The sequence below is a fragment of the Festucalex cinctus genome, chromosome 11 (assembly GCF_051991245.1).
Source record: "Festucalex cinctus isolate MCC-2025b chromosome 11, RoL_Fcin_1.0, whole genome shotgun sequence".
Classification (NCBI taxonomy): domain Eukaryota; kingdom Metazoa; phylum Chordata; class Actinopteri; order Syngnathiformes; family Syngnathidae; genus Festucalex; species Festucalex cinctus.
Window position 1 is genome coordinate 21,085,529 of NC_135421.1, and position 24,686 is coordinate 21,110,214.

At 37.5% G+C, this 24,686-nt stretch overlaps 1 protein-coding gene across 4 annotated transcripts in view; it reads right to left on the reverse strand.

The window, feature by feature from the left end:
* Window positions 1–4,522: 4,522 nt before the first annotated feature.
* The window catches only part of epb41l5 (erythrocyte membrane protein band 4.1 like 5), a 29,629-nt gene continuing 9,465 nt past the window's right edge, over window positions 4,523–24,686 (reverse strand). Inside the window, exons 5-26 of one of the 4 annotated variants that reach the window (XM_077536619.1) lie at window positions 24,449–24,527; window positions 23,385–23,429; window positions 23,200–23,252; window positions 21,776–21,896; window positions 21,585–21,672; window positions 20,280–20,368; window positions 20,106–20,175; window positions 18,896–19,065; window positions 17,084–17,190; window positions 16,443–16,461; window positions 15,772–15,817; window positions 15,542–15,660; window positions 11,192–11,343; window positions 10,586–10,677; window positions 10,344–10,481; window positions 10,094–10,161; window positions 8,643–8,711; window positions 8,032–8,113; window positions 7,864–7,947; window positions 6,854–6,916; window positions 6,579–6,718; window positions 4,523–5,694 (exon numbers count right to left, since the gene is read on the reverse strand). In XM_077536619.1, coding sequence (XP_077392745.1) covers window positions 5,625–5,694; window positions 6,579–6,718; window positions 6,854–6,916; window positions 7,864–7,947; window positions 8,032–8,113; window positions 8,643–8,711; window positions 10,094–10,161; window positions 10,344–10,481; window positions 10,586–10,677; window positions 11,192–11,343; window positions 15,542–15,660; window positions 15,772–15,817; window positions 16,443–16,461; window positions 17,084–17,190; window positions 18,896–19,065; window positions 20,106–20,175; window positions 20,280–20,368; window positions 21,585–21,672; window positions 21,776–21,896; window positions 23,200–23,252; window positions 23,385–23,429; window positions 24,449–24,527 — 1,964 coding nt within the window. In that variant the 3' untranslated portion in view covers window positions 4,523–5,624. Of the gene's footprint in view, window positions 5,695–6,578; window positions 6,719–6,853; window positions 6,917–7,863; window positions 7,948–8,031; window positions 8,114–8,642; window positions 8,766–10,093; window positions 10,162–10,343; window positions 10,482–10,585; window positions 10,678–11,191; window positions 11,344–15,541; window positions 15,661–15,771; window positions 15,818–16,442; window positions 16,462–17,083; window positions 17,191–18,895; window positions 19,066–20,105; window positions 20,176–20,279; window positions 20,369–21,584; window positions 21,673–21,775; window positions 21,897–23,199; window positions 23,253–23,384; window positions 23,430–24,448; window positions 24,528–24,686 lie in introns of all 4 variants that reach the window. The other 3 variants (XM_077536618.1, XM_077536617.1, XM_077536621.1) reach the window with 3 other exon arrangements.

Below are 24,686 nucleotides of genomic sequence, written 5' to 3' on the forward strand. Positions count from 1 at the left end.
GTTTATATGCACGCGGCATTTGCATGGAAAGCTTCTGTGTTTGTACGTCTTTGCCTTTCTAGGGAATCGACTCTCCACACAAGATGCACTTGCCCGTCAAAATAACGGTTGTTATGGTAACGAGGTTTGCGGCGACAGATGTGTCGGCGGCAATCAGGATAGGACAAAAAAAGCACAGGGGACGCACGGATAACGCGGGAATTGTCAGCGCGTTAGATAAGTGAATAAAAACAATAAAAAAAAACAAAAAAAACAAAAAAACGCATCCGAATGTACACAGCCAGTGAACACATTCATCCAAACAAAAAAAAGGAGGGAATTTCATTTCTTAATTGTTCCCCTCAACAAATGTGCTGAGCTGCATTGTCATTCTAATGCATTGGGAGAAAAGAGACTTAATTAAAGATAAATGTCATGATATCAACTGAGCGCGCCCCGTTGTGATGAATTAAAATTCCGGGCATGACAAAAGCTTCTCGTGCCGTATTGGAGTTCTTTGGGACGTTTAAGACAGACGAGTAAATATCAGTAAAAGTTGGACAGAAAACTGCTTACAAATGCTGCCTGCTTCAGGTTACACTTCACAATACAAACATTACAGCGGATTTTTTTTTAGAATTAATAATAATAATATAGTTCACATTATATTTGAAAATACTGAAATATGAGTAACAAAATTAGTGAGCGCTCGCAATAAAAATAAATAAATAAATAAATAAATAAATAGATAAATTCTTACTGCCAACTCCCAGCTGAAGTTTACTGTCAAATGGAAGAGAATTACAATTTTGTGTATGCAAAACAAGCGCATAGCTTAGCCGTTAAGGGCACAAGCTTAATGCTAACTCTATAACATTGCCCCAACATTTTCACCGGAAGTGACGGAGGATATTTGAGCACAAATGGTGGAGCGTGTAGACAGATCATATAACAATTTTCAGACATTACACTGGGGAAAACAATTTTTATTGTGTTAGGTCTGACAGCTGTTTCTAACTAATTTTTTTGGGGTGCGGAATGCAAAACTCATGTACCGGTAAGTTTTCTCTATCACCATTACTAGTTTATTTCAGCATCAAAATCTAACTCAACAGACTAAAAAAAATAAAAAAAAAAATTCCCTTGTTATATGTGACATTTCCTCTGTCTGATACATTATATTTAATAATATCCAGCCCTAGGAATAATAATAATAATAAAAATAAAATAAAAACCCGCCATTTCCGTGCATACAACTGCATTGTACTGTTGTCAATCGACTGAGGGCCGTTTCACAGATTATTAGCACCCTCTGTTGGTGGACATGTGATACTGCAGTGAAATCAATCAACCAATCGCGTCCTCCCACTCGGCTTTTCGGGTACTTTTCACCTTTTCAAACCTTTGCAGGAAATTGAGCTTGAAATTTATTTATTTATTTATCTATCCGTTTGTTTCTTTTTTTTCCCCTTGTTTTTTTTTTTTTAACCATGCTAAGGGGTTGCGATGAGGTAAGCAGCTTAAAGCACCCACTAGTAAAAACAATACAACAATTTGCAAGTTGATGTACTTTTATTTTTTTAATTTGGATCTCATTGTGTGCTTTTGCTTCTGTCTGTTTACAACTGCCACATTGGGGGGGCCGTTGGCAGGAGGGCTGTACAAATATATGACAGATGAATTAGTAGCTGCTGCTAAAAGATGGACACAATGCTGACATGAAAATTGCCAATTAACAATTGTGGTCGGCGTGTGCGAGTTCTCCTCTGAATAATGAGGCTTTTTATTGAACCTGGCACATCACCATCTCACCTGGCAACGACACACACATGCACGCGGGCACGTGAGCATGACAACATATACACACACACACACACACACAGTGCTACAATGCAGCCCTTCAGGGATCAATTACCTCTCACTCACATTTGTATCATCTCAAAGCTTTGATTATGAATGCATGCGCACACACGCCAGCACGCATACACGCATGGGGGCTATAAAGCCTTTTTTTTTTTTTTTACAGTTGAGATGTCTAAAGCTTTTCAAAGCAACCTGTCAGAGGACGTTATCGCCGACAACAGCTCGCCAGACGCCACAAAAGCTTTGAATGTAATGACAATCACAGTTTACCTCCACACTTCTGAATCAGCCTGATACGAGCAATACCAAAAGATATGCGAGGCTTTAAAAAAAAAAAAAAAAACAGTCCCGATCACACCCCTTTCAGTATAGTGGATAGGAAAAGTCAACACACCCTTGTTGAAATTTCAAACCTTTTTCCAACATTAATGTGGCCTACATGTTAAGAAAAAAAAACTTGTTTATCACATTACAAATATTTTCACGCTACCTAATATTGCTCTACTAAAACGATTGAGACTCAAATGAGTGTCTGTGACAAGCACAAGCAGACAGTGGCGAGGACAGGACGGCACACAAAATGTTTGATTACGCTCAGCATGATGAACGATGAACTCATTAATGCTGCTGAGGAGAAGCAACACGCTTGACCCGGGGCACATCCAAGAATTCATTTGTCACCTTTATGTAAACTCATCTCTTCTCCTCTCGTGCAGATAAATGAGGCGAGGGAAACATTCCAAACAGCTCTTGGCATGATGTCGCCATTATTATTTGATCAGAAGAAGGTGGGTGAATGAATTATTTTCATATTTGTAACCTGCTTTACTCTGCTGACCAATTTGTATTTTTTTGTACCCGCAGTGGTTGTCAAACCTTTTTTACACCAAGTTCCACCTCAAAAAATATTTAGCCGCAGTTAAGCTAGCAAAATCCACCCATTTTTATCTATGCCAGGGAGGCAGCCATTTTGCTATTTGCTGTCTAAAAGACAACTTGGGGTTCAGGGGATTCTCATATCAACATATATTTATAGAGCATCTCATGTTTCACATACTGTGGATGACAACGTTGAATTTCCTCTAAGGACCAATTGACTTTACTACCAAGGCTTCGGTTCATTTGTGTGACACGGAGCACAAAAAATTGAACAGTGAAACCAATTAACTCATTCACTGCCAGTCATTATAGAAAATGTTTACATTTCCAATACCCATTACATTCAATAATTATATATAAACCGAATCTACCAAATAACAGAATAGACTCCCTACTTTTTGTCCCGTCCCGTTCTTTTATAATTGACAGCAGAAAAATGTAGGTTTGCCAAAATACAGCCATTTCTCCCATGGACTCTGAAACTGTGTTTATTTCCTATAAAATGGGGCAATGATGTCATCTACCGGTGGTTGGGCATCAGTAAAGTTGTTTCCAAGTTTGATATTTACAGTGGAGCATGCTCAGATTCGCCCCCATTTAGCACCGCTCTAAAAAATACAATTGACAAGTATACTTGTCAAAGGCAGTGAATGAGTTAAACAGCCCGACTTTGATCGGGACATAAAAAAAAAATATCCATTGAAGCTTTGAGCATGCTTTAGCAATCACGACCTGGCACCAGGTCCATGTCCGGCAATCCATTATTCATTTAAGAGGGTGTGCGCGTGCGCGTGTCACCCATTTGCTGAGGGGAGCAGTCCTGTCTGACTTATTGAGCCACCGTGGGCCGTGGCTCTGCTTAATAATGGCCCCAACTTGCATGCAGCAATCACTCAAGTTGCAATCACTTCCCTCCCAATAGAAGGCAACGTGACAGCAGTTCACAAATCACAGCTTCTCGCCTCACTTTCGTCAGCCGGCAAAGTGAAGGAAGCTGGACTGGCTAAAAGTAACGCGTCTGTCATGTAACTGGAATCTCTCGAATGCAACTTTTGTGAGGCAGAACTCGGCAAGACAACTAATCTTGAAGGCTGGATATGTTGGACAGCCGTTCACTTCTGTTCTGTGCTAGGTGCTTTACACTTGATATGATCATGGTGACGTCACGCAATCTGTTTAGCAGACTATAGCAACACTAGACAATATGTATCACAGTAGAATCAACTGGTTGATAATGTGCACATCGTCCGCTATGTTGTCATGGCATTAAATGAAGGGGACAGTGATTTGCGAGCTGATAAACTTTGCTGCCATCTAGTGGTACAGTGGGTTTAATTTCTACTTCTTTTTTTTCTTCTCCCCCCCTCCCTCTTTTGTGCTGATTCATTTGTATGGGGCTGAAATGAGCATATGAAAAAAAAAAAAAAAAAAAAAAAAAAAAAAAAAAAAAAGTTGCTAAAAATAACAAGCATTTTTATCAGTTTTTCCCCCTACAATTTTAATGAATTAACACTGTTATTGTCCTTTGTGAGCACACTAACAATACTGCCACAGTCAGATGACAAATTATATCATCCTGCATCTACAGCCAGCTGAATACAACACAACCGTGACCCAATTACATACTCGGACATGTAAGATGTAAACACTGAACGGTCGCATAAATAACTGCACTGATTGGGACAACAGTCAGCTTCCCTTATAAACTACACCATAACAATGACGGGAGGAGTAGTTTAAAAAAAAAAAAAAAAAAAAAAAAAAAAAAAAAAAAAAAAAAAAATTAAGAGTCAATGTGATATACACTCATAAAGTCATTAATATAGTCCAAAAATATAGAATTAGATCTTCAATTCACAAGTACAAAATTACACTTAAGATATTTGTGAAGTAAAACAATCAGCAATGGGGGTGTGTACATTCTCAGAAAGAATAGTTTGAATTTCCACAAGAGGGCAATGTAGTAGCTAAGCAACATTCAAATGCCAGACCCATGGTAGAGAAAATAAGCAAAACATGAACAGAGCAACCTAACATTGCAAGATAATTGAGCTGTCTTTTTGAATAATAGTATTTTCTGATGTAATTTCCAACAGTATCAAATTGTGATCCTTATATACTATACCTATACTTTTCCAACTACATTACAATTTGCTGTGTGAAACTCCAGCATGCCTTCCTGTGAGCATCACTCTCAGTTTACAGCCTACATTCCTCATTTAAAAGAAATCAACTACCAAAAAAAGCCAATGTTCCGAAAAGTCGTTCCAGGTTGAAATCATGGACAGCATCACATTCCATCAAAACAATAAAACCTTACATAATTGGGTTAATCAAATATGGTCAATGCAATGTTGGTTCCACAAAGTACAAAAAAAATAATGAAAAATAATAATGAAATAATGAAAAAGTGTAATCCATGGCAGCAAAAGTAATCCAGTGGCTCTTCTGAGACAAAAAACAAAACAAAACAAAAAAAAAAGTTCTATCCAGTGGCTGAAAAGGGCTTTTAAAAACAAAAACAAAATGGCTGCTGAAGGAATGTATAGAATCACATTTTCAACATATCCAAAGAGTCCAGTTGTTGTTACCTCTTCAAAGAACACGCCGATTGTCTTTCATCCATTTACAGTACAGCTTACATCCAGTGGAATGCATTACATGGAAGTAAAGATGGCACAAAAAAATAAAAATAAAATATAGACCATTTATACTTGTCAGGGTCAAAATGGATGGAACCAGGTGCTATTTTGGATGATGGACTACAAGGAGGATTTTAAACGAAACTTAAGCCTGATGTGCGGTTAAGATGAAGATTTCATCTCTCCAGTCCAGTCTGATAGTTTCGAAATTTGTTACGTTCAACTGCATGGCGTGTTACCGGCCCAGCTTGATTGTGACTATTAGAGCTCAGTGGTCAGGAGACCTCTGAGTGTGGCTCCATCCTCTGAGGCTGCCTGCTGAGCCATAATGCTGCAGGGGAAAACATAAAAATAATAATATTTTTTATGACTTGGTAAAAATCCCACGGTCACATATCAAACAGACTAACCTGCTGTGGCACATTTGTTGGACTTATCTATTCATTTGGGAATCTTATGGAACATGTGCAATCCTTCCAAAGTTAGACATTTTGAACTTGAACTTTGAATAGTTTGAAGCAGTTGATAAAAGTATGAATTTGCAAAATATTTTATGGGATTCTATTGGGAAAGGTGGAAATTTATGGAACAAGAAAAATACTAGCCTGGATGTTCTGAATCAGCATTGTAATGTTGGTGGGTTGACAATTATTCGGATTTTATCAAAACAGTAAATAGAAAATCTAAAAAAAGAAAAAAAGCTGACTTACTTTAGTTTGAGGTTTGGAGAAAAAAACCCTTTTTTTCCATACACATTTTGTTTTATATAATTATTTATTATATATTAATTATTTAATTAATTATTTTAATTAATTATTCATTATTAATAATAATTATTTATATAATTATTATTTATATCATTTTTAAGCTAGTTTGACATGAAATGGTTGCAAAATTGTTATTTTTGCGGTGAATCAACAAATATTCTCCATTTATTGGAACATCTTTTTTGTGAAGAATTTGGAATTATGCGAAAATTGGACATTTGTGAAATGTGGAAAATACTAACTCAGATGAATCTTTTGAGGTTTGAATGCTTTCAATGAGTTGAGAAATGTAAATAAGTGTAGAAGTCATTTGTGCAACATGTTCCATCAAGTTCCTTCAACGTCAACAGGGGGCAGCAAAGGCTAAAAAAAAAATGCTTGAAAAAACAAACAAAACTAGCAGCTCAGCAAATGTGGTGCATGTCCATCTGCAAAAACCTGACTTTACCTCACGGAGTTGCTGTGATATGTGTGAGCGGATTGAGGGAGGGCCGAGGTGAGAGCGGCTCCCCCATCCGCGGGGGGAAGAGCGGCGACCTTAGCGGAGGGCTCAAGGTCGAGCAGGCCGTTAGTAAAGATACCAGGAGGCTGCATTAGAAGGGGATGGTAAGCGGTCAGCGTCTAATTCCAACAAGTCAAAGCGCTCTAGACGACATTTTTTGGACAGGCAAGAAGCACATCCAAACGACAGACAGGAGGAGAAAAAAAATCACGTTAACTCACAGCAGCGGTCGGAATGATCCAGCGAGGGGTGATGGGAGCTTTAGGTGGCTGCACGGGTGGCAACTGGGGAAAACAAAAACAAAAAAAACTCTCATATGAATTTAGATTTTCCAAGCGACCTCTGATCTAAGCAATTTTTTTTTTTTTTTTTTTTGGTGGGAGGATCAAAAAGAATTTCAACACAGGATATTATTTTCCTCCTCTTATCCTTTTGCTCTTCCAATAATTCAGAGAAGTGAGGCCTTGGAGAAAGTCTCCCCTGGACTGCTTTCGGAGATCCCTTGAGGTGGCATGTTAAGGCCAGTCCTATGAAACTATGATCCAACGATAGCATCAGAGGCCTGGATATGAGTTCAAAAGAACATCACACGCAGAAGGAGCCGTTTGATGATAAAGGTTCAGATGTCCTTTTAGTTAAGAGGGGGAGCCCGGCGGTTTAAATGTGTTTCGCCCTTCCTGTTTGCAAGTTCTCTGTACTTGCATGGGAACCGCGGCCTTCTCGGGTGCACACAAACTAAATAATTGTGGTAACAATCATGAATTTTAAACTTGTTCAACTTTTTTTTTTTTTTTTTTTGCAAATACAGTACTTGATGTTTTTGGTAAACGCCAAGTCATGAAAGTGACAGCCAATAGGAAATGAGCTCAAATGAGGAGCAACTTGTTTTGGTTCATGTTTTTTTTTTTTTTTTTTTTAAATGTACAGCATATCACTGGTCATTCATCAAAATAGAAAAGACAAGGAGAGGAGTTTGTGACCATAATAGAGGCTAAAGCTAGCAGTTAGCCTAGATTCTATTTCTTCTACTACAACTACTTCTTCTTCTTCTCCTGTGGCACCATGCTGCCTCCCACAGGTCAGTCTCGGTTCTACGCCAGATTTCTGGTTTGAGTGAGGAGACTCGCAAATGAGCGTAAACACATGGTTAAGTGCGTGATGTTAAAAATCAGTATGTGTGTACCCTGCTTTAGATCAACCACAAACTATGAATTAAAAAAAAAAACCTTACAGCAGGGATTGGATCAGAGAAGTCAATCAAATTATCCGGCAGTGGCGGAGTCGTATGTGGAACGTCAATTTCCTCTGCTTTAACCTGAAAAACAAAACAAAACAAAACACTGCATACACATGACCCATACAAAAGTCTGAATTCCAGTCCACAAAGCATACGAATTACCTTGAGTGTGGTGCCTTCAACAACAGGGTCCGAGGGCAACTTGGTTTGAGGAGGGTTTGAATCTTCAGCTAACCTCTCAACACTGATGAACAGGGGAAATGAAAAAAAAATTATGAACAAAACATCCTCGTGTTTCATTGAACCACTTTGTTAAATTTTGTTTTTCTCTTGTTCGAGCGACGCAACAAACACAGCAAAATGATCTTGTCGGCATCCATGCTCAAGCTACACACATAAAGCATCAGTATTTTTCCACTAGACTGTATTTTTTTCTTCACCAGACCAACATTAGGAGGACCGTCTGAGCATTTTCTGCCTCAGCGAGCCTGCAGACATTCAAGCCTTGTGAATTGTCCACTCAAGCGACAACACGTCTGTCTGTTGTTTGTGTCACCCAACTGTAAACTCCATGGAGCAAGGATACGCGCGGTATCGAGGCAGAATTCCGGTCATGTGACACCCAACCCCACACAGATGTAAACAGATGTCTGCAAAATCTAAGAAAATTCTGTCCGACTTAATTTTTTTTTCTCCCCCAAACACTTTTAATTAATATCTAAGGTGGCAAATCAACGTCTCCTGTAATTTATCTGTCAAAGACGAACACTGACCTGGTGCCTGCTGATGAGGCCAGCGAAGAAGACTTTAGCAGCTCCCATGAGTCTTGGATGTCAGGGCGACTGCTAACAGACAAAGATGAGTTACTGCCCATGCGGCCGCTGCGCGACTTCAACCTGGCATCAGACGGCAAACAATGGGAGACCCTACGCTTAGCTTCTGACTCAATTACAGATGGATGGCTGAGTACATTTTAATATTTGGTCCATGAAATTACAAAGTATATTAATTCATCCCCATCTATTCTTTTAATTTCATAGAGTGTCTCTTAGCTGCACTGCTTCCAGTACATGTATGTGAATTAACAGATTTCAGGCTCACGATGTTGCCATGTGAATATAATCTGCCCAGGGTCTGGCTGTTGTAAATTAAAATGTATTGTTTATTGAACCAAATCGGATTTCAAATTCGTATTATTATTATTTTTTTAATCAAATTTGTTCTCTGCTTAAGATGATGTATGTGGTACAATTATGTGTGGTTTTGTTTCATTTATTTAATTGATGGTTTAGATAACTGCGACATGATGATATTAAGAGAGTTAAGTTGCCCAGACTGAAGGCCCAGCTACCAAATTCTGTTAGAACAAACTTGACTAGACGAGAAACAACGAGAATGTATCGAGTATCACGAGACCTCTAAGATAACTTGGGCTGTGGAGGGGCACAGAGGAACAGAGGTAAAAATCCGACAAAAACACACCCTTCTCAGTCAACTTATATACAGCGAATCGATCTGATTGGCTGTGGCTAGACATGTGGGAAACAGGACTGACATCGAATTATCTGATTGGCTGTTGACCAGATAAAGAGATTAAAGATTCTTGACAACACATAGCTCCTGACATCACATAGCGTCTTACCAGTTGAAACTAGGTGCTGATTACATCTGTTCAAAACAGACACTTGACCTCACGGTCATAACCCAGACATAACCCTTGCATGACCCTAGTCATGACAATAAACATAACCCTTGCATGACCCTAGTCATGACAAATTCAGTCTACCACTGCTTTTTTTTTTTTAAAAGTAATTTCTACAAAAACAATTTGTAGCCAAAATCAGGATGTGTAAAATTTTCTATAACTGTGTAGTAATTAAGGCACCACAGAAACATTTCAACTTGTGAAAAAAATGCAAAGACATGGAAACAATAACTTGTTTTGACTCTTCAACACCAACAGGCTGAGATCTGAGCCTTGTTGAGATGGATAAACAACTGGTACTGGTACGCGGTTTTAAATGCAAATGATCCTCATACATATTCAAATAGTAACTGAAGAGAAGTCTGTGATTGGCTGAGACAATGTATTGTCCATTGGCAAGGATATGGAAGATTAAGAAGAAGGATTTGAAGGTAATCAAGCATTCTCCCATCAAAGTAAGCATTCGAATGAAAAAATACACTGCTGGAAAACAGCTCACAGAGAAAGACGCCGAAATACCTGGAGGAGGTTTCCTGCAGATTACAGTTTTTATCTGCTATCATCGTGACATGTTCCTCCAAACCAACCTATGGAACAGAAAGACAACAAACGAGATTGCGTATAGTCAGCAGCAGTCTAAATGAGTACACGTAAACCACAAAAGAATTTCAACATTTCAACAAGTCAACAGTAAATGTATGCAAAATAATCAAAAATCAGCTTGTGGGTTAAGCTGAAGAGGACTCTAGAAAAAGTATTTCTTCTTCACCTTGAGCGTTGAAGCCTCAGCTTGCGCTTTCAGGATGTTGCTCTTCAGGTCATCTGGAGTTCGCCGTGCCGTCGTGACAACAGGACTACTTCCTGCACTGTTCAGACAGCATTTGTCTCTCAGCTTCACAATGTCCTCCTTTTGATGGAGGTCGGGTTATAAAGAGAGAGAGAGAGATATCACAACTGATTTCACATTTTATGCTTAAAACAACAGAACCACTTCAGAGAGTGAGCACCCACTTGATTATTCATAACCATATTGATGTTGATATTATTCTTGGCCAGACGCGGACTGCTCTCCAAGTCTAGCTGCTTGAGACACGCGGCTGTTTCTTCATGGAGGAGATGAAAAGGGGGCGGGGTCATCATCAGTGCCATAAAGCATTCAAGTGCAGTTGAGGTTACCAAATTATGGTATGTGAACTCGAATCCGGTGAAGAAAAATGCACTAAATTGTCATCAACATCTTACAAATGCAATTATGCCATCTAGTGGCAGAAAAATGACCTCAACACAAATCAATATCACACTCGTTTTTTACAGTACAGTACATCTTTTTTAATTTTAACTCAATTTTACGAATCATTATAAAGTTACTGTAGCAATGACTAAAAGATGCAGCCATATTTCTATTAATTATTATTTTTTTTTCCACTTTTATGTTAACAAGAGTATGAAAATATTTCATTGTTCCTTTTCTTGTACATTTGGAACAGATATAAAATTTGCGATTAATCCTGAGCTAACTAATGAAGTCATGCGATTCATTACGATTAAAAATGTTAATCGCCTGACACCCCTAATATATAAATAATAGTAAGTATGTAAGTTTTTGCATTGACTGACCGGTGAGGCTGAGTGATTCTTCGCCAGTGACAGTGAAAGGGGAGTAGGCCGTACTTGGAGCCGCATCTTCAACAGCCTGTGCGGGGGAAGCTGCCGGAGCCCTGAGGACGTCATCAATGCACGTTTCGATCAGGTCACCAGCCAGGGGCAAACTGCAGACAAAGCAAACGGGGTGGGGGGGGAAAAGTCAACAGGGAACTACTCCAAATAAAATAAGATGCTCTTTGAAAACACAAGAATGAAATGTTAATTCATAGTAACATTAATACAGCCAAAAGAAAATTGGATTCAGCTTTTGTTCAACTTACCAGCGGCATCTACATACACAAAAAACTGCAAACGAGCTCATGGTGTGTTATGACATTGCAGAACAAAAAATACAAAAAATAAGCACAAATAATGAAATACACAATAAATATCAGTGATATGTAGTTATGATGTGTTCAAGAATAACAGTTTTTATTCTCTCTAAACCATATGTACATTTCATTCATAAAGATAAACACCTTTGGTCGTTTTCACTTTTAGCTAGGCCACAACAGTACCATCAATTCTTCAAAAATCTGTTGGGAAATCAATATTCATAAAAGACTTGCATACACTGGTTATTAAAGAGTACAATCACTTGAATCACATTTAGAACTTCTACAAATAAATTATGCTGATTAGATTTTGTTCTTGAAGTCTGATAGGACGGCAACTACCGATATACCTTCTGTCATAATGTCAGTATCATGGACTATATTTAAATACAGCAATCTGGCACCAAAAAAATACATTTCTATGAATATGCATGCATCTCAATTACATGGTAAACTGATTGTAAGAGGGTTTGGCTCAAAAACGTGCACGTTGAAAAGAGTTCAAACATTTTGTTAACCAGTTGATGTGGAACTCAAACAAACTCAGATTTCACAAAGAACATATTAAAAAGAGTATCTGGGATACCCATACATCATTTCTAATAAAGAGCATCGTATATTTTTCTAACAAAATGCAAATATATTGATGTAAGTCAGCATTTACATTGATTAAAAAACAACAACATTTGAAATATTAAATACAGGAAATGACAGACTTAAGAAAATGAAACTAAAGGGGTCTGGGGAAAAAAAAAAAAAAAAAAAAAAAAAAAAAAAAAAAAAAAAAAAAGACTACTGTATGTGACCTAGTAGTAGTTACATTCCTGAACCTGTCACTGATAACAGATCAGTTCAGAGATCACAGAAAAATGAGACAAGAAAAACCTGACTACATATTACTTTTCAACAGCCAATAATAAGGGAGAAGAGACTGAAAAAGGAGAAGACTACAAACTGTTTGGTCAGCCATGGCTAACACAACAGTAGTGATCGATCAATCCACCTCATCTAATCAGTGCCACACTGTGATCATTTTTAATAGTGTAAACTACGAAAAACTAAGACGCTAACATTTCAGTAAGCAACACATTCATCAACATTTCCAGCTTTTAGAAAGCCTTGGAAATCTAAATCATTTAATTTCACTAAGTCATCTGAGAAAGGCCAGCAAAAATATTTCAAAGAAGGCGCAAACATCCCCCCGCAAAAACATAAACAAATCAAATTTCAAATCACAAAAGTGATTGGAAAAGTCACCTCCGTCAGTCGCATACCACGTGAGAAATAAATACAACTTGTTCTTGCCAAAGACATCTGGCGAACAATAAACACGTCCTTTACGTCAAAAGCAACCTTTCAGACAAGACAGATGCAAGAGATTACAAACCTGTTTTGTTGTTTAGCCATTTTATAAAACGCCATCACAGTATGCTCAAAAGACACAACTTACACTAATGAGCACATAACCACATCTCTGGACAATTTAGTCTTTAATTTTTGGAATGAGAAGAAGCCATTGTGACAAAAACCATTGCAAGCACTTCAAGGGAATACAAATTCCACAGCCAAGATTCAAATCTTGAACTTCATAACTGTGAAGCAGGTCACGATGGCGGCCACAAAGCCATTCCAAGCAAAATCACAAACTTTGCAAAGCTCTCAATTGATTCATTGGGAAAACAATTCATGCATTTCAAATCCAAATTTCCCACCCTGTTATATAAAGGTGTCGTCGTGAATCTTGTGACGTATGTATGCAAATCATTATTCACAAAAACGCTCATCCAATGCAAATTTGTGTGACATTGCATCATAACAGCCAACTGGCATCGAAACAATATCTGATCCCCTGGAGTTTGTTTTGGAAAAAGAAAAAAAAAAAAAAATGGATTGTTAAAAAAAATTAAAAATAAATAGGTGTGGCATGGAATATGTAAAGTTTGAAGAAAAATGACTGAATATGTCGAGTATATTCAGAAGAGACTTCAATAGGAATACAAAAATGTGAACTCAGTCATGAATAAGGCAGCTGGTGCACCTCGAGCTGAGGAAAATACAGTCAAATGAGGTATAAAATCAGATGGCCACTTAAAGGCAGTCTACCAAAAAAAAAAAAAAAAAAAAAAAAAAAAAAAAAAAAAAAAAAAAAGGATGTGAAATACTTCCATTTTTATCTTAAAGGCACATATGCCTTCATGGCCATGCGGCACAGTCTCTGCCAGATTTTTTTTATGAGGGAATCAGGTTTGAGGCGTGAGCGCGCTGTCCGATTCATGCCAAGGTGAGATGGCGGTCTGTTGCTCGGTTCTTCCCAGCTCCTTGTTAGGAGCTTTGGTGCGATATGAGAGAGTAGGATGCAGGGGAGAGGACACCTGGGGAGATTGAGGTGGGAGGTGGGTGACAAGGATAAATGGGAGGGAGCGCACAGGAAGGGAATATAATGAGAAGGCGTGTAGATGGATTTAACAGGGGAGAGGAAGCAATCGAAAACAATGAAAATGGGATAAAGGAGAAGGAAATCATATGTCATGTGTGTCAGCGTTGCAAATAACTCATCCGAAGAGAGCAGCAGCCGGTTAAACATGAAGCAGCAGATTCCAAGAAAGGAAAATATTCTCTCAAAGCGTCACTGATATGCACGCTGGAGTAGTCCGCCATTGACTATATGGCAGTGCCTGTTTCTAGTCATTTAATTGATGCCAAAGAAAAAAAATAAAAAATAAACTCCCCATGAAGCACCAAGAGTCACCTGCAGTTAATGGGTTGACATGCTCATCAAAAGAATAAAAGCAGCATAATCACAAGAGACAATTCCACCTTTGGAGAGACATTTTTCAAAAGGTAAAAAAAATCATTAAAAGCCCCAACGCAACGCAGCTATTGATTGGTTATTTGGTTATAATGAGAGCCGTAAGGTGGAAGAAAAAAAAAAAAAAAAAGCTCAATATACCTACCTGACCTCTCATCAGGCCTTTCCTCAGTACATGTTAATACTGGAACACAGAGGGGAACACATGCATTTGCTTGCATTCACAAGTATCGGCTTCACACATCACATCAAAAATGCAAATGACACCTCAACACTGCAGGTCCAGGAGCCAAACTATGGGGATTTTTTTCTACTTTTAATTTTTATATTTTTTCCTATCTTATCCATTTTTTTTTAAATTTTACTTCATTTATTTATTTTATTATTAATTTTACTTTATTTATTCAATTTCCTTGTAAATAACTCCTAAGAATCAACACCTCACAGTGAGCAAGTAAAAAATAAATAAATATATTAGTACAAATATTAATGAATTAAATTACATCTCATTTACATGAGGGGAACCTCCACATTGATCCACTTCTTTATTTTATAATGTAGCATATTTGAGGCATATTTAATATTTATAATGCTTTCGCTGTAATTTCGATTTAGCACAGGTGTTTACGCAGATACAGGTGTGGTAAACCAAACTAAAATGACGTCAAGCTGGCATCCAGTGCATTTAACACTGCACTTGCACGTATGGGATTAGTATCCACATTTGGAAGAGGCCTACTTCCTATCTGATTCCATTTATTCTGCGACGACATACATCCCACTAGTTGTACTATCTGAGAGTAACAAATTGGAATTGTACAACTTAATTAAACATGCAGTGTAAATCCAGTCTAATACAAAACCAGAATAAGCACTGTGCAAGCACATTTGCATGATAGTGATTGCCATACATGTTAATTAATGGAACTCAAAACAACAGCTTTAAATCATGGAGTCCTTTCCATTTGATGGGATTCTTGTTCCACTTCAATTCAGAACAAGTCTCGCTCTCCAGATCGTAAGACTGACTTGCAGCATCGCAAGTTACACAACATGTGGCGATTCACCTGCTCATAAATACACGGCCACCTGTTTTTCATGAGTTAAAAAAAAATGCGCAGTCTTTTTCTGCCGTACAAGCCAGCTCTTAAAAAACAAAAAACAAAAAAAGAAACCCACCTTCTCTTTTCCCCTCCAGGACTTCTGGGCAGAGGCTCTATTTCCAACGGGCCACAAACAGAAGCAGGCGCGACGTTCACAACCGGCACACCCGACCAGGCTCCTCGACTGGCAGAAACCTTGTGAGGTGGGGAAATATAAACATATTTTACAAAAGTGCTGATTTTGTGAAAAAAAAAAAAAAAAAAAAGAATGAAAGTGACTTGAAAATGTGAAGTTGTGGCCCTCACATGCTTGTCTTTGCTGGCGTTGACTCCGTTGCCCGATGAAAGAACCCTGAGCAAAGAGAGACATTTACATTCCAGTCTACATCAAAAATTCAACCGGCCCATGAGATGTATCTTCAATATTTACACCCTCTTCTACTAAAGAGCTTCAAAAGACGCCATGAGGAATATCTGAAGGCAAGATGAATAGACGGCTATATTAGCTCACATAAATTAAGAGTCCCAAACCGAAACGTATTTCACATTCCCATGCAAGAGTGGCAATTAACAATTAAAATTCATGGATGGAAAGCAAACATCATAAGCCGTTTCAGTTTCGGTATGGGCTAATCAAAACACGATCACAACGATTATAACTACTTAAGTTATAAGAAGTTTGATTCGACAAGTAAATAAATAGCTTACAGAGGTGACGGTATGTCTTCGGCTCACATGTAAAATTCGGAAACAAAAGGCAACTTGTGCTATAATCAGGCAATCAATGTGAGTCAAATATGAGTCACTGCTCTGTGAGTAACTGACTGCCAAATGTACATCTTATAAGACAGCTACGCTCTTGCCACTGAAAGTTAAAGATGCTTGATAGGACAGCAATTAATACACAAATTAGCAACAGCTAATTCTTTCTCATTTTGTGGTCACAATCCCAATGTTAAAAAACAAAAACAACTTACTCCTGAGGATGGAGGGGTCCTGCAAAACAAACAGAAAAGATGGTAAACCTTGGGTGAAATCTGAAAGTGACGAATGAAAACCAAAGATAAACAAGATTTGGGACTTTTTTAAAACACATAATTATAAATGCCCACGGTTTGGTTCAATGTCCCTGAGCAAGTCTCAATTTAAGCAGACACTTTTCGTAGCAGTCAGTTAATCTAAATCAGTTTGATGCCTGGAATGGGCTGCCTTTCGAACAGTCCACAAATAGGGTTCAGATCGTTAACAGTAATGTAAACAAAACATTAAATTATGGTAATAGTAATAATTCAATAGGGTTGAGAGAATTGGAATTGGAATCTGCAATTTAGTAAGTACTCCAAAAATTTTCTAAAACTGGCATAAATCCACAATCTCCCTTCTTAGAATCCTGCATAAATTCAAACTTGAGCAGCCAATCTTGTTTTCAAAAATCTTTGAAAATGTCAACTGTACAGTCATTCATTGACAGCCCCGTATTGACATTTCGGCCAGATAATCAGTTAACTTCTAACTACAGTTGCATTTAAAAAGACGTGGAAGTGCATTTGTTGTGTTCACTGGTCTACAAAAGTGTTCTGGTCCCTAACGCAACACAGCACTTGACTGTGGCACTCACCTCTGTTGTGCATTGTCCTTCGAGAATAACGTCGACTGGGCCTCCTCTCAAAGGAGGCTGACCGCCGGGCTTTATTGGACTTTGTTGTCTGGTACTCGGTGTTTCCACTGGTTACAAACAAAAAAAACACACACACATTTTAACTTAACAGAGCAGAGAAGCGTAACCGTCCACTTAGGCTCAATTGTCCGACTAAAAGATTGAATGCAGTTTTTTTGAAATGATGTATACAGGAATGACCCTGGTTGAACTCTGAAACCATTTGAGCGATAACTCTCTAGTGCCAACAAACTCGTCAACCCCTCCACTAAAGCAAACATGACTGCCTTGCTTATCTGACTGGGTAATGTTTAAACACAAACACATGGACCACGTACACAGGCCCTCTGCAGTAAGATGACATTCTGGTGTCAACCATCAGTATGTATGTGAGCAATAGTGTTAATTTCGTAAACAAAAACTAAACAAAATAATTTCGTCTACACACATTTTTCACCGGACTAAAACTAGACTAGACTAGACTAAAACACTCATTAATAAACAATAAGTGGGACTAAATCAGTACACATTTTCATCGACTAAAGAAGACGAGTCGAAAAAGTACTTCACATAATGAAAACTGGACTAAAACCTATGGATATTTGAGTTCATGTACAAAAACTAGCTAGCTAACTAGCTAGCTAGTGCAACATGCACAAACACATGGGACAGACAGGAGGTTAAAAAGGTTTATAAAGAAAAAAAAAAGAAAAAAGAAAAAAATGTTTTTAAGTAAATTATAGTTATAACATTACTCATACAGCTACAATGATCCAACAATAATGTTTATCTGACTGCTAACTAATGCTGGCTAACTTACTAGCTCATAACATGGAGCCATAGTAGCCACTTATTGATATACTGTAATTGTGTGTGAAGTTGTTTTACATAAAAAAGATCAGAGAAAAATTTATGTGAAATAGTTTTAAATCTGAAATGTTCAACATCGTCTGCTGAAAAAAGATACAGGGGTTAAATGATTGTCCTCACTAAATAAAATGCTGACAGTTTTTGTTAATTAAAATTAGACAAATAAAACTGTTTTCTTGGACATATGCTGCATTCGTGGATGTCGGAAGTCGTACTTTTCCGAGTTGAAACCAGGAAGTGTGTACGGGAACTCAGAAATTCCACTTGCGAAGTCGGAAGAAAAAAAAGGACCCCGACTTCACCGGCGGACTACAATGTGACGTCACTCTGAATGCCAAAACACAATTTACTTGAGCATAAAACTAGATGGCTTTCTTCATTCATAAATATTTGACATAACTCCACATAAGGCAACGTACGTAACAGTATTGCCGCTCTCTCCCTACATGAAATTATACAGTCAACTACTTAACTGTATGGAATGCTTATGAAATAAGCTTAAAACAATAAATGAAGCAAAATTGTAAAAAGGTAAGTTTTCTGGAGGTCAAATTGAGTTTTGAGGACCAAAATAAAAGACAATCTATCACTGTCTGCCACTTTGGTTGTTTACTTTCACCTCGAATGCTTTGAGGTCGGAACTGGGAAGTTTCAACTTGGATATTTCCGACTTCTGACCATCCTCAAATGCAGCATAAAATAAAGACTAAAATGCTAGATATATAGTTGACCAAAATGGAGTAAATAAAAACGGGATTAGGTTAACTATGACAAACTAACAATCGTGATTGAAACTGGACTTAAACTGAGACTAAATTTAAAAATGGCGGATAAAATTAACACTAGTGAGCATTTTTTCTTTTGGGAGTATGAAAAAAAAAAATATATATATATCATCCAAACCTGTATCTGAAGCGTGATCCCATGCGGATGAAGCTGGAGCGCGCAGAGTTCTTTTGTACTGGCCCCCTCAGCCGGAAAAAGGCGTGATGCTCCACAGCACACTTCCAGAGGTGCTTACAGGCCTTGGGGTGGTCCATTCTGAACACAAAGGTGTGCTCCTGCTCTTTGCCCTAAACAGGATGGATGACACTTCAGTGGGAACAAAGGTGAAATGAACATGTGCAAAAAAAATAAAAATGCACAGATTGCAAGTAAATAGCCAACAACTAATAATAATAATAAAATATTATATTAATAAATGATTAACAACCAACAGCATTTGAGGAAATAGGTAATCTCCAACTCAGCCGAGCCACCGTGCAGTCTGCATTCAGTTGCATATTTACTGTCGGACTGATAAAAGGGGCCATGCGTTCATTACTCAACCTTATCAGCACTTCAGGAACTTCTACGTCAAATCCACATTTTTCTTTAGGAAGAAGCCAATCACTTTGTTCAACTCAAGACATGATTACAGCTGCATTTTCTGGTTTGTAACGCCGAGACACAAACAATCCACCTACAGAAAACCAAGACAATCTACTTCCATGTTTCAGACACAATCAAACAAGGCAAGTGTTGCGCAGATGTGTTTCCAGCCAGCCCGTGTCACCATGGAAGTTATGCTGGGCGTCACATGCAAGAATGTGTAAATACATGTATAGTGACCAGGAAATGATACATTATTCAACTGTCAGGCGGGGGCTGAGCAGGGCCAGTGCTGTGTGTTTGTGTGTCAGGGAGCGTGGATAATGCATACCAGAAATACCAGAGAGGTGGCTTCTTTATTAACCTCCCACACGAACCTCCAGGATGGACATAAACAAGCTCCGCTGCTCCCACATATACACTTGCCTCTGGGCAACCTAACAACAAGTCCAATTTCATTTTTATTTTGGGACAGGGGGGGCCTACGGAGCGCTACGTTATTCTTCTTTTATTAGGAAACAAAGCTCCGTATTTTCCATGCGAAGCAACTGCCAACAGACTTATGTGGTTTTAAGGGGTACTACCAAAATGAAGAACACTGGGAATTATTCCGAGAGACCCTGAATATAAAACAACCAAGTGCTGACAGTAGAATGTTTATGATTAGGTGCGGTATGTGAAAAGGATTGACGCAGCATAATTTAAGAGCGAAGGACTTGTTTTCGTGTGTGTGTATATTCACCTGGTCGTCATCCTCCACAACCACCAGAGTCAGCTTGCTCTTTTTGAAATCCAGGCGAGTGATCTTTGGCCTACAAACAGCAAAACGCAAACAAAAACAGCAAAATAACAATTAACGAGGAAGGATAAAAGTACAAATATATCACATCCGAAATCGGGTCATAGTCAAGCATACCAGAAAAAGAGGCCAATCTTGGTTTGTCCCTCAAACACCAAAACGCCAGTGGGCGTCAAACCCAGACTGTACTCATTCCCATCACGTGCCTGCGTGTTGAAAAGGACGGCAAAAGAAAGGAAAGGAGAGGAGAATATGCAACATTATCAGCAGCTTTTGGATAATACATGACCACCATGGACAGTATCCCACAAGACAACTTCCTACTCTTTATGGTACAGTGGACCCCTGCGGTTTGGCATCAGTGGATTCACATTAGATAGACCGATATGCTTTTTTTTTTCAGGACCGATACTTAGGCTGATTATTAGTAGTCAAGGACGCCGATAATCATTTTGTAAGTGAAAATATTGGCATAAAAATTTTGAAAAAAAAAAATACATTTTAAAATACAATTTTTAAAAAAAGAAAAAAAGAGGGAAAAAAAAAAGGAAAAAAAAATACAAACTCCAGCTCGTAAATTATTTTTTTTTAAGAATATTTTTATTGAACAACTTTTAGGGTTTGTAAAATATTGAAGTTTAAAAACAAAATCTTAGTCAATAGACATCTTTGTTTTTAAAAATCGAACAAAAAGTTCTCCTAGGGGCACTAGTATGTTTTCATAAGATGAATGAAAACTGAAGTAAATAACTCCCCATTGTTTTCTAAAGTCAATAAAGTTTTCTAAAATGTAAAAATATCTGAAGTACTGTATCAAAATTTTATTTATCTTAGTTTTAATTTCAAACAAAAACAGAAGGTGCAGGGCCAGCAGCATCTCTGGAAATGAAATAATTAGTTCCCTGAAGTAAACACTTGTTTTTGTTTTTTTAATTGATCTATTATCGCACATTTGATTATTCAAAATGGCTGATGTCGATATTTGCGAAAATGCCGAATATCGGCACCGATAATCGGCCTGGCCGATAATCGGTCTATATCCCTAATTCACATATTCTCTGATTTTTCTTTTTTTGACCAATTTTTATTTTATTATTTATTTATTTAGTTTTTACGTTTTATTGTTTGAGTGGGGTTTGGGGGAAGTTTTTTCACCATTATCATTATTTTTGCGTATTTTATTTTATTTTTTTCCACTGTACTCCATATGAATATAATAACGGTTAAGAAATGTACGGTCAGAAACATTTATTCAAGAAATAGCCTTCTGAATGTTGAGAAATTGATCCAAATATTGTAAAATTATGACCAGCCAGTGGTCGATTACAAATTGAGTAAATGCTCAGATTTCTCCCAAGTGGGAGACAATTTAATTCCATTGACAAACAAAACAGGGTATTTGTGTGTGTCTCTATCACTTACCTGAACCATATGCATGTCCACACCATACATTTCGAGCCATTTTGCTTTATTCAAGTAGTTGATCTCAGCCTGCGCCGGTGTTTGACCTCTGAAGGTGTAAAAAAAAAAAAAGAAAAAAAGAAAGAAAATCGGAATAATGTATTAGCCACAGTGTGCAGAATGCAAAGCATTGAAGTGAACGAGAAGTCAACCTGCACTCCTTCCATGCGTTGTATATAGCCAGCTCCACATCCTCGGTCTGTTCTGGGATAAATCTGAATTCTGATACCAGGTCCAGATTGTGTTCTAGTGGGTCACAATCACCGAGTTCCGCTGGAGAAACAAACACCAATCATCAACAACAACAATCATCAATTTGTGTGTGGGTTTTTCCGATTAGCATATGTGTGGATTTTGGTAAATGTAACACACAAATTGGCCAGATTTTTTGTCATGACTTATTCAGAAAATTGCAATTTATAAAACTTGAATGTATGTGCAACATGAATACTATAAACTATACAGTACTTTATACTAATGCATCACATCACGACATGGTTAATGTCAGCCTCAGCCAAGCTATCTAAAAAAACTGAGAACCAAGAAAATGTATTTATAAACCAGTACATGACATACATACCATTCACAAATGAAAAGCACTGCAATTTGTGAGCTTCAGTAAGACAGGTGATCACACTTTAAAAAGAAAATGTAATAAGAAGGCAACTCTAAAGTGTGTTGAGAGTAAGACAAAGTGGAATTAGAGACTCTTATCTGTGGTGGAAGGAACAAAGGATATTATTTAAGCTTTGAATCTTGAAAACTTCTCTCAGACAGTGAGTAAAGTACATAGATCAAAGAGGCAGGGACTAAACTAAACATTATCTATTGTTTTTAGGATAATGCAAAAAGGAGAATGCTCAACAGAGGGGGGGGGGAGGGGGGGTGAAAGACACGGTGCTGGATTAGGAGGCCACTGAAGAGGATGGCGCACTAATGAGCTGGCATTTACCCTGCAGTGACTCTGAAAGTGTGGGTGTACACGTGCGTGTGCATGTGTGTTGGTTACAAAATTCTTATTCACACAAAATGAACAATACAGTGGATGTGAAAAAAAAAATATATATATATATATATATATATATAATCTAATTATACGTCCTCGACCTTGCCTTTTAAATGTTCCCGGTGAAATCTTAATTAAACTGTAACCAGGATGTTACAGAAAGACCATAAAACATTTGAAAACTAAAAAAAAAAGCAAGAATTTCTGTTTTCCTAACCGCTCAACAAAAAAGAATAAGATGCGGTGACTCACGCAACATTTGCCGAGTCACACAAAGAGCCAGAAGTAATCCGTTTGAAAATGCACTGTGCCATCAGGTTAGCCTTGGCAGGACCATGTTCAAATGACACATAGGTTAATTTCTTAAAAGCTCTCCAGTTGGAAAACACCAAAAAGATTAGTAACAATCCTTAGACAACATGCAGAGGGGGTGAAAAGATTTAACCTCTGTGAACAAACAATATGGAATGTGGGCCAACATCATCCTACTGGAAGTAAACAAAGGCTTTTTTTTTTTAAGGCTAAAAGCCACAATCCACATTTTTTTTAATTCCTGCTTAGCTGACTTACCCTGTAGCGAGAAGGCAGCCAACTCCACCGCTGTCTCAAAGGGGCATTCTAGCCTTAAATCATAGACAGGGTTGGTATGATGCAGAAAAACGGGCAAAAAAACGCAAGTACTCAGATAACACGTCACAGTCAAAACAGGCAAAAAATATCAAATGCTTTCATGTTGACGCAGGAAAATGGCTTACTTTCCACTCAGGATATCTTGTTTCAACTGCAACACAAAAAGGTATCTGAAAGAAAAACACATTTATGTTGTGAAATATGGTGATAATTAATTAATTGTTACAATTGTCAGTCATAATTTTAAGTACCTTTTTTGATCAATTGTGCTTGTCTGATAATTTTATGCAACAACATGCTTTTCACTTGAGTATTTTAAGAACCAATGCTACTTATACTCTAACTTTTTTTTATGTATTTATCTGTATTTATTGCTTGTGCCATTGATTTTGATTCATCATTACTTAGGAAACATTTTTATGAAAATAGCCATATGTATACCCAAATGATATATTTATTATCTTCTTCAAATGTTAGCAGCACTTCCGGTTTACCGAAATGTGCATTATCGATTTTAACAACACTGTATAATTATGTGTATTGTAAATAATAAGTTACATATGTTAAGTTCTAAGTTATATATGCAAACAATCAATTTTTTTTTTATTTTTTTTTTTTTTTTAGGACACTCCCATAATTCAGGACGTAATAATAAACATGATTGTCTCTTAGAGTGGCAGTTGAGAATTCTTAATAATAATATTGAGGACTAAAACAAACAAAAAAATGGAATTCTAATTGTAATTTTTATTAGTCAACATTGCGATTTAATATGTGATTATTTTATTAAGGTCCACTTCAAATGTACTTTTTAGCAAACAAGTAAATGAATCTGTATTAAATATCATATTTAGTTTACATACATTTTTTTTCATTTACAGGTTAGGCTTACGCTCAAATAAAAACAAATAAACCTCGATTAGAGTTGTTAACTTTGACTTGCAGTCTTGTAAGAATGACAACTTCACAAAATTCTACCAAACAAGTGTGGAGTAAACATAAGTCAGTAAGTCATAAACCAGATCATAACAATAATGCAAATCAAATCAAAGTGTGGCTTCGTCAACTCAACTTTTCATTGTTTCACAAAACAGTAACATGCAACGTGCACTGCAACTCTTTAGCACTGACCTTATCTGGACATAATATACATAAATAAAACATACATAGAAAAATAAACCCTGCTCACCTGGTAAGCTCCTCATGCAGGTTGTTTGGCTCGGAGGAGTAGAACTTGACTCTCATGTGAAGGCAGTATGGCGGACCAACTAAAAAGATGTGAAATGACAGCAGGATGTCAAGCACGAGAACTGTTTACAGCACATAATAACACTGAAAGTACCATGAGGGAAATGTGAAACAAACACAGCAAAGCCATAATTCTCACGCCGATTTGTTATTCTCATAAAAAACATTTTTGCTCTTGC